Below are 10799 nucleotides of genomic sequence, written 5' to 3' on the forward strand. Positions count from 1 at the left end.
AAATTTGACAATAGTTTTGAGAAGCGGACTGTTTTATACCAGAAATACATAAACAGGAACACTTTAAACAATAATATAATTCGTAACCGTTTTTATCCGAAAGTCTTTTTAAAGTACAATTTCCATTACGTTTGAGGCAAAGTGCGCATATGTATGTACCCAAACGCGCCATTTAACGTTTGATACGTGTTTGTTGGTTCAAGTGCCTCCGAAGTATTCACTTCTATTTTACTCTACAGATGGAAAAATGTATTGATACGCGTAGTGCTGCCAGATATGCTGTCAGTTTTTGACAACTGCATACTATACTTTTTTTCTCAAGCGATTAAAAAGAGTGTACCAAAAATTTTAACGTTAATGTTTATGGACGCAAGATTAACAGCTTGGTTTGGGTTTGTGGACCAAAATAAGTCCACAGTTTTGTATTAATTACTGAAGCTTTTGATGTCGAAAACTAGATCATTGAGAAAGTGGTGTTATGGGTTATGAATTTGGGCCGTTAAAAAAGGTCCATAATTGACGATCGAGATCCTGTTTCATAAGGCCGTTCATATATGAGTAGCATAAAATTATTCATTGAACTTAAAATTTGTATTGTATTGTATTGTATAGTATAGTATAGTATAGTATAGTATAGTATAGTATAGTATAGTACAGTATAGTATAGTATAGTATAGTATAGTATAGTATAGTATAGTATAGTATAGTATAGTATAGTATAGTATAGTATAGTATAGTATAGTATAGTATAGTATAGTATAGTATAGTATAGTATAGTATAGTATAGTATAGTATAGTATAGTATAGTATAGTATAGTATAGTATAGTATAGTATAGTATAGTATAGTATAGTATAGTATAGTATAGTATAGTATAGTATAGTATAGTATAGTATAGTATAGTATAGTATAGTATAGTATAGTATAGTATAGTATAGTATAGTATAGTATAGTATAGTATAGTATAGTATAGTATAGTATAGTATAGTATAGTATAGTATAGTATAGTATAGTATAGTATAGTATAGTATAGTATAGTATAGTATAGTATAGTATAGTATAGTATAGTATAGTATAGTATAGTATAGTATAGTATAGTATAGTATAGTATAGTATAGTATAGTATAGTATAGTATAGTATAGTATAGTATAGTATAGTATAGTATAGTATAGTATAGTATAGTATAGTATAGTATAGTATAGTATAGTATAGTATAGTATAGTATAGTATAGTATAGTATAGTATAGTATAGTATAGTATAGTATAGTATAGTATAGTATAGTATAGTATAGTATAGTATAGTATAGTATAGTATAGTATAGTATAGTATAGTATAGTATAGTATAGTATAGTATAGTATAGTATAGTATAGTATAGTATAGTATAGTATAGTATAGTATAGTATAGTATAGTATAGTATAGTATAGTATAGTATAGTATAGTATAGTATAGTATAGTATAGTATAGTATAGTATAGTATAGTATAGTATAGTATAGTATAGTATAGTATAGTATAGTATAGTATAGTATAGTATAGTATAGTATAGTATAGTATAGTATAGTAAGTATAGTATAGTATAGTATAGTATAGTATAGTATAGTATAGTATAGCTATAGTATAGTATAGTATAGTATAGTATAGTATAGTATAGTATAGTATAGTATAGTATAGGTATAGTATAGTATAGTATAGTATAGTATAGTATAGTATAGTATAGTATAGTATAGTATAGTATAGTATAGTATAGTATAGTATAGTATAGTATAGTATAGTATAGTATAGTATAGTATAGTATAGTATAGTATAGTATAGTATAGTATAGTATAGTATAGTATAGTATAGTATAGTATAGTATAGTATAGTATAGTATAGTATAGTATAGTATAGTATAGTATAGTATAGTATAGTATAGTATAGTATAGTATAGTATAGTATAGTATAGTATAGTATAGTATAGTATAGTATAGTATAGTATAGTATAGTATAGTATAGTATAGTATAGTATAGTATAGTATAGTATAGTATAGTATAGTATAGTATAGTATAGTATAGTATAGTATAGTATAGTATAGTATAGTATAGTATAGTATAGTATAGTATAGTATAGTATAGTATAGTATAGTAAAGTATAGTATAGTATAGTATAGTATAGTATAGTATAGTATAGTATAGTTGTTTATACAAAAGCCCCTCGACCCGTTCATCAAATCTGTCAGCTACTACACCGCACTACACCAGCTCACTAAGGTGAGCTACTACTCAACGGACCCGAAGAGCAAACCCGATGATGGTACACTAGCAGCAGTAGTAGCCGACAGTACCCGACGTTTTTGGCGCGATCACCCGAAGCAGTTGATCCTCGGCCGCGATCGTCTTACCACAGCTCGGCATCGGAATTAAAATTCACTTAGTTAAGTTAGACTGTATAAGAGAATAAATCGGAAGTTAGAATATTGTTGGTTTTAATAAACGCGTGTTTTTCTAACGTAATTGTGCCGAGTTTGTTCAGTGAGGCCTCAGGATTCTGGAAAGGCTAAATTTACCCCGAAAATCCGGAAAAATCAAACCATTTTGGACGGTAGGATTTAACGTTATCAACCAGGATCTATTCGCCAACAACCACAAGTTCTGATACTTTCGGCAAAAAGAACCTGGTCGGTTTTCCATCATTATTGGTCCTTCGAACCGGATGTTGGAGGTATCGGAACCGGAAACCGGACTTTTTCCGATCACAAAAGGATTTTCTTTCCGCCATTACCGCGTGGTCGCACAATAAGGGAATCGGAAACAAAGGAGCCTTACTCACAAGTATCATCGGACGCCATTGCATAGAAGGATTTTGTGCAACCCACGTGGAACCATTTCCAAGTATCCAACATTCTATCGGAACAATCCGGATACCAAGCTGAAGCTGAGTTCTGGGAACTTGGCTATCCTGTAACCACATCCTGGATTATTAAATATACAAGGCATTGTTTATTTAAAAAATACGTGAGTCGCACTCCAAAATACCACACCCGTTTGTCCGGTGTTTCGCTTTTCGTTTTTTGGTTTTTATATCCTGGTGCCGATCGATTCCGAGGACATCGAGACCTGATTATCTTCCCCGTATCGGAGCGCAGCGGAAAATAACTTGGTCTGGTTGAGACGTTATTTTCATCACCCGGAGGAATTCCATTCTAGCGGTTGGCTTGGATCAGCTCAACGGTTGGAGGAACGGTAGCCTGCTTCCCGATATTTAATAAAAACCAAAGGCCCGAATTAATCGGGAGCAGGTGAGTACCACTCCAAACTTCCTTCATCAATTGTGTACGGTGTTACGCTTGGACCATTTTCTTAATTCAAGCTGGTGCGTGACATCGTTGGAGAAAGTTACGGGCGGTAACTTAGAAAGTTACGGGCGGTAACTTAAATCAAATCTACATCATCGTATCATTTCTGGATTGGGCAAGGAGTCCATCTTTATTTAAAACGCTTTTCGGAAATCCGAAACTTGGACCCTTGGTGGACCGACAACAGCGAGGTTGGTTTTCGGCTACGGCTCTGGTCATCGCTACAACGTTTGAAGCTGCGTGCAAAGAAGCATTCGTAAAAAATACAAGGCCCAATTTCGATTGGGAGCAGGTGCGTACCTCTCCAATCAATTTCTATCCCCCCAAGGGTGCTTCTTTTGTTTTTTCGTTCTTCTTCGTCAGGGTGAGTCATCAACGGAAGCCGCATCGAGATGTCGAAAACTCGATCCAAGACGTCGGTACTACGAGGCCTGCTGGCAACATTTTCGGGAATCTACAGCTTTATGGAAAGGTACAACGAGGATAGGGATTCCGGTGAGCTGGCGGTGCGACTGGAAAAACTCGACCCACTGTGGGAAAAGGTCGAAGAAGCGTTTACAGAAGTGGAGGATGCGGATGGTGAGGCTGGAGGAGAGGAAAATCGGTATGTAAAAGATCGCCTTGATTTTCAAAATAAATTCTTCGAGTTGAAGGCATTCCTAACTTCGAGAATTCGGATGTGCTCTGAAATTAGTGCTGCAGTACCGACCCATGAGTCCACCATTATTACCTCCTCGCATCCACATGTTAAGTTGCCACTAATTAGTCTGCCTAAATTCTCGGGAAATGTGGGAGATTGGTTGGCCTTTCGGGACTTATTCTTGTCGCTAATTCATCATTCACCGGACTTGCCAATGATTGAAAAATTTCATTACTTGCGAAGCCAATTAGAAGGAGAAGCATTATCGGTAATTTCGTCGTTAGCTTTGACACAATCGAATTATATGATCGCATGGGACTTGCTTGTAGCACGGTATTCCAAAAACAAGGTTTTGAAAAAACGGCAGGTTCAGAACATCTTTGACCTTCCTGTATTGAGGAAAGAATCGGCCACGGATCTCTACAAGCTGGTTGAGGGTTTTGATAAGGCGACAAAGGTTTTGGATCAAGTCATTCAAGCATCGGACTACAAAGATCTTCTCTTGATTCACGTTTTGAGTTCTCGGTTGGATGATAAAACACGTCGGAGTTGGGAGGAACATTCGTCCACAATGGAAGCGGAAACTTTGAAAGATTTTGTTGAGTTCTTGCGTCGTCGAATCCATATTCTAGATTCTCTACCCACAAAAACTATTGAGCCAACCCAATCACTTAATCGGAAATCCAATCATATCAAGGTCGCTAGTCACGGTGCGGTTCAATTACCATCGGAATCCTGGAAATGTATCTGCTGTTCAGAGTCTCATCCTTTACACACGTGTCCTGTTTTTGGAAGGTTGCCAGTGGAGGAAAGGGAAAAGCGTTTGCGTCTTCAATCGCTTTGCCGGAATTGTTTTCGTAGGGGACACAGGGCTCAAGAGTGTACATCTAAATTTTCCTGTCGGCGGTGCAAAGGGCGCCACCATACATTAGTATGCTTTAAAACGGAAGAGGTCCAAAATTCACAACGGGTGAAATCTGGTGGTCCTAGGATTGGTCAAGCAGTTAACGATGGTGCATCTACTAGCACAGGAAATGAAGCGCAGAGGGTAGCTTCCAATGTGGTCAGAACAGCTCAAAAAATTCTCTTGGCCACGGCGATTGTTTGGGTGCAGGACGATTCTGGTCGCAAGGTTCCTGCGAGAGCACTGTTGGACTCTGGATCCGAATGTAACATCATTTCCACGTCACTATCCCAGAGGTTACGAATCCAACGTGGAAGGGTGCAGGTTCAAATCAGCGGAGTAGGACAGGTTCCTACAAATACAAAGGAGAGGGTGCGAGCTACGATCCAATCACTTCAATCCGATTACTCGCAACCGATGGAGTTTTACGTGCTGCCCAAGGTAACCGAGGATCTTCCCACGTCAAACATTTCTATTTCCACTTGGTGCTTGCCAGAAGAAATCAAATTGGCGGATCCGGACTTTTTCAAATCAAATCCTATCGATCTTCTTCTTGGTGGCGAGTACTTTTTCTGCTTTTTCCCAACAAAGCAACGGATTCAACTGGGTGAAGGACTTCCAATGTTGGTTCACTCAGTTTTCGGATGGCTGGTTACTGGTCGATGTGGTGTAAGCAGTGGAGAGGCTCCTATTCTATGCCAACATTCATCAATCTCACAATCCTTGGAAAAATTGATGAGCAAATTTTGGGAAATCGAAGAAGGTCGGTCTTCGTCCAAATATTCCGTAGAAGAAACCCGATGTGAGGAAAATTTTATTGAGACGGTAAAAAGAGCAGACGATGGTCGGTACAAGGTTGGTTTGCCGAAATCCCCCGAAGCTGTGGCTCGTCTCGGAGAATCCAAATCTGCTGCTCTACGAAGATTGCTACAATTAGAACGCCGTCTAGGTCAGAACGAATCGCTGAGGAGCGAATACAATGACTTCATGTCTGAGTATTTAAGTCATGGTCATATGAGAAAGGTTATAGAACCCAACGATAATATTCCCCACTTCTATCTTCCCCACCATCCGGTAATCAAAACTTCCAGCACCACAACACGTGTGCGGGTTGTGTTAGATGCCTCGGCAAAATCAACAAATGGAATTTCCCTCAACGACGCACTTTTAAATGGGCCAGTGATTCAAGATGATTTGCGAACGTTGATAATTCGAAGCAGGTTTTTCCCCATAATTCTGATTGCCGATGTTGAAAAGATGTTTCGGCAGGTTTGGATTGATGCTGCAGACTTGCCACTACAGCGAATTCTGTGGCGTTTTTCCCCAACTGACCCCATCGACACATTTGAACTTTTGACCGTTACTTACGGCACAAAGCCAGCTCCATTTCTTGCGACACGTTGTCTGAAATAGCTGAGTTTAGATGAGGCATCAAATTACCCTTTGGCAGCAAAAAGACTAGGAAAAGACGTTTACATGGACGACGTCATTACGGGAGCTATGGATGTAGATGAAGCAAAGGTGCTTCGGAAACAGCTCGACGATCTCACTCAAAGTGGCGGATTTCGTCTGCGGAAATGGGTGTCCAATATTCCAGCGGCCCTGGAAGGTATTAGCGAGGACAATTTGGCCATTCCGTTTGGTGACGGGATTGATTTTGAAGCTGAGAAAACAGTTAAAACCCTAGGATTGGTTTGGGAGCCAAAAACGGATACTTTTCGGTTCAATTTGGAGTTTTCACCAGACTCATCGGAAACTCTTACCAAAAGAGTTATTCTATCTCGAATCGCGAAAATTTTCGATCCCCTTGGAATGCTTGGACCCGTTGTCACAAGAGCTAAACTATTCATGCAGGAAATTTGGCTGCTGAAAAATTCAAGCAACGAAGCTCTTGGTTGGGACGACAATTTACCCGAAGAACTTGTTAGAAGATGGACCAAATTTTATTCACTATTACCAAAACTTCAAGTCTTGCGTATACCCCGTTTTGTTGGAATTTATCATCCTGTTTCTTCGGAGCTTCACTTCTTTTCCGACGCTTCCGAAGCAGCATACGGTGCTTGTGTGTACCTGCGCTCTCAAGATGATAACGGACAGGTGACCGTGTCGCTGATCACATCGAGATCTCGCGTTTCCCCATTGAAAAAGGTTACCATCCCCAGGTTGGAATTGTGTGGCGCCTTTATTTCGGCAGAACTACTTCAAAGGATAACGGAAGCCATGAATATCCCATACACATCCTATTTTTGGACGGATTCTAGGACAGTTTTGCAGTGGCTAGCCCAGCCACCAAGCACCTGGTCAACGTTTGTAGCAAACCGAGTTTCTTTCATCCAAAATGCTACCCAGAACTCTCATTGGAACCACGTACCTGGAGTACTCAACCCGGCAGATCAGCTTTCGAGAGGTTTGGATCCAGAATTGGTGATACACGACGAAGCATGGTGGAATGGACCACCGTGGCTAGCCCAGGAGAAGGAATTTTGGCCAAGACAATCCGATTCACACCCCGAAGCTGAAAATACTGATTTAGAGCACAAGCGCATTTCAAATCCCAACGTTATTTCCCCCAACTCAAAAAACGAATTTAGTGATTGGTATTTTTCCCAGTTCACCGATTATACAAAATTGGTTCGAGCCACAGCATACTTTCGACGTTTTTTGAAGTACCTACGAGCCACAGAAAAAGAGAAAATAAATTCGACACCTCTTTTTGCCCAAGAACTCCACGATGCAGAACACCGACTGGTTCGTATGGTACAAAAGGATTATTTCCCCAAAGAATATGCCGCTTTACAAAAGGGTAATCCTGTACATCGATCATCCAAACTTCGTTGGTACGTTCCGAGACTCGACGAGGATGGAATTATTCGCGTTGGTGGCCGACTACAAAATTCCGAACAGCCAGAAGATGCGAAACACCCGATGGTCATCCCAGGAAAGCACCCATTTGCAGAGCTACTAGCTTATTGTTATCATCGCCGTCTACTACACGCCGGTTGCCAGCTGCTGTTGAGCACGATCCGACTGAAATTTTGGCCGCTAGGAGGAAGGAATTTGTGTCGAAAGGTCATCCACAAATGTTTGATTTGTTTCCGAGCAAAACCCAACTTACAGCAGCAATTTATGTCCCAATTACCGAAAACAAGAATAACCATTTCAAAACCATTCACCAACACCGGCGTCGATTATTTTGGGCCAGTTTATATTTGACAAGGCTTTCGCAAGGGTCCCGTGAAGGCGTACGTGGCCGTCTTCGTTTGTTTTGCCACAAAGGCAGTCCACTTGGAACTAGTTTCCGACCTATCCACCCCGAGATTCATACAAGCACTTCGTCGTTTTATTGCGAGGAGGGGTAAATGTCGCAACATGTATTCCGACAACGGAACGAATTTCGTCGGCGCGCGAAATACAATGAAGGAACTCATGAAGAAGCTGAAATCCCGAACCCACCATGACGAAATCCATAATGAATGCATCGAAAACGGTATCAACTGGCACTTCATCCCCCCTGGTTCTCCCCACTTTGGCGGACTCTGGGAAGCCGCTGTCCGATCCGCTAAGAAACACCTCCTCCGTGTGTTAGGTACCTCCTCCGCTTCCCAAGAAGACTACATCACTCTCCTCGCCCAAGTTGAAGCCTGCCTCAATTCGCGCCCGCTGACCCAGCTCACCGATGATCCCACCGACCTAGAACCGCTCACCCCTGGCCACTTCCTCATCGGATCCTCGATGCAAGCACTCCCCGACGAAGAATTGAGCAGCGTTCCTGAGAATCGGCTAAACCAACTTCAGCTCAAGCAGCAGCAACTCGACCGTTTCTGGCGACGGTGGAGCACCGAATACCTGACACAGCTTCAAGCTCGTGTCAAAAATTGGCAGCCTCCTATTGACATCCAGCCCGGCAGACTCGTCATCATGATCGATGAAAACCAACCCTCGATGAACTGGAAAATGGCCCGTATCCATCAACTACACCCTGGCGACGACGGTGTGACGAGAGTCGTTACATTAAAGACGGCTAAAGGCTACACCAAGCGAGCCATCAACAAGATTTGCCTTCTTCCCATCACCACGGATCCTGCAGACGAGCAGAAGACTTCTGAAATGTAGTCATTTCAGGGGGGTCGGGAATGTTTATACAAAAGCCCCTCGACCCGTTCATCAAATCTGTCAGCTACTACACCGCACTACACCAGCTCACTAAGGTGAGCTACTACTCAACGGACCCGAAGAGCGAACCCGATGATGGTACACTAGCAGCAGTAGTAGCCGACAGTACCCGACGTTTTTGGCGCGATCACCCGAAGCAGTTGATCCTCGGCCGCGATCGTCTTACCACAGCTCGGCATCGGAATTAAAATTCACTTAGTTAAGTTAGACTGTATAAGAGAATAAATCGGAAGTTAGAATATTGTTGGTTTTAATAAACGCGTGTTTTTCTAACGCATTGTGCCGAGTTTGTTCAGTGAGGCCTCCGGATTCTGGAAAGGCTAAATTTACCCCGAAAATCCGGAAAAATCAAACCATTTTGGACGGTAGGATTTAACGTTATCAACCATAGATCCTATGGTAGGATCTATTCGCCAACAACCACAAGTTCTGATACTTTCGGCAAAAAGAACTTGGTCGGTTCTCCATCAATAGTATAGTATAGTATAGTATAGTATAGTATAGTATGGTATAGTATAGTATAGTATAGTATAGTATAGTATAGTATAGTATAGTATAGTATAGTATAGTATAGTATAGTATAGTATAGTATAGTATAGTATAGTATAGTATAGTATAGTATAGTATAGTATAGTATAGTATAGTATAGTATAGTATAGTATAGTATAGTATAGTATAGTATAGTATAGTATAGTATAGTATAGTATAGTATAGTATAGTATAGTATAGTATAGTATAGTATAGTATAGTATAGTATAGTATAGTATAGTATAGTATAGTATAGTATAGTATAGTATAGTATAGTATAGTATAGTATAGTATAGTATAGTATAGTATAGTATAGTATAGTATAGTATAGTATAGTATAGTATAGTATAGTATAGTATAGTATAGTATAGTATAGTATAGTATAGTATAGTATAGTATAGTATAGTATAGTATAGTATAGTATAGTATAGTATAGTATAGTATAGTATAGTATAGTATAGTATAGTATAGTATAGTATAGTATAGTATAGTATAGTATAGTATAGTATAGTATAGTATAGTATAGTATAGTATAGTATAGTATAGTATAGTATAGTATAGTATAGTATAGTATAGTATAGTATAGTATAGTATAGTATAGTATAGTATAGTATAGTATAGTATAGTATAGTATAGTATAGTATAGTATAGTATAGTATAGTATAGTATAGTATAGTATAGTATAGTATAGTATAGTATAGTATAGTATAGTATAGTATAGTATAGTATAGTATAGTATAGTATAGTATAGTATAGTATAGTATAGTATAGTATAGTATAGTATAGTATAGTATAGTATAGTATAGTATAGTATAGTATAGTATAGTATAGTATAGTATAGTATAGTATAGTATAGTATAGTATAGTATAGTATAGTATAGTATAGTATAGTATAGTATAGTATAGTATAGTATAGTATAGTATAGTATAGTATAGTATAGTATAGTATAGTATAGTATAGTATAGTATAGTATAGTATAGTATAGTATAGTATAGTATAGTATAGTATAGTATAGTATAGTATAGTATAGTATAGTATAGTATAGTATAGTATAGTATAGTATAGTATAGTATAGTATAGTATAGTATAGTATAGTATAGTATAGTATAGTATAGTATAGTATAGTATAGTATAGTATAGTATAGTATAGTATAGTATAGTATAGTATAGTATAGTATAGTATAGTATAGTATAGTATAGTATAGTATAGTATAGTATAG

General features: G+C 38.6%; 1 protein-coding gene across 1 annotated transcript; it reads left to right on the forward strand.

Moving 5' to 3' along the window:
- The first annotated feature begins 3725 nt into the window (after nt 1-3725).
- LOC129741737 (uncharacterized) lies at nt 3726-6290 on the forward strand. Its single transcript, XM_055733516.1, has one exon. The coding sequence runs from the start codon at nt 3726-3728 to the stop codon at nt 6288-6290; it is 2565 nt and encodes an 854-aa protein (XP_055589491.1).
- Nucleotides 6291-10799: the final 4509 nt, after the last annotated feature.

The sequence above is a fragment of the Uranotaenia lowii genome, chromosome 2 (assembly GCF_029784155.1).
Source record: "Uranotaenia lowii strain MFRU-FL chromosome 2, ASM2978415v1, whole genome shotgun sequence".
In the NCBI taxonomy this organism is placed as follows: domain Eukaryota; kingdom Metazoa; phylum Arthropoda; class Insecta; order Diptera; family Culicidae; genus Uranotaenia; species Uranotaenia lowii.

What these genes read in the sequence shown, in the direction of transcription:
- LOC129741737 (XM_055733516.1), top strand. Translation starts at nt 3,726, where the DNA reads ATGTCGAAAACTCGATCCAAGACGTCGGTACTACGAGGCCTGCTGGCA.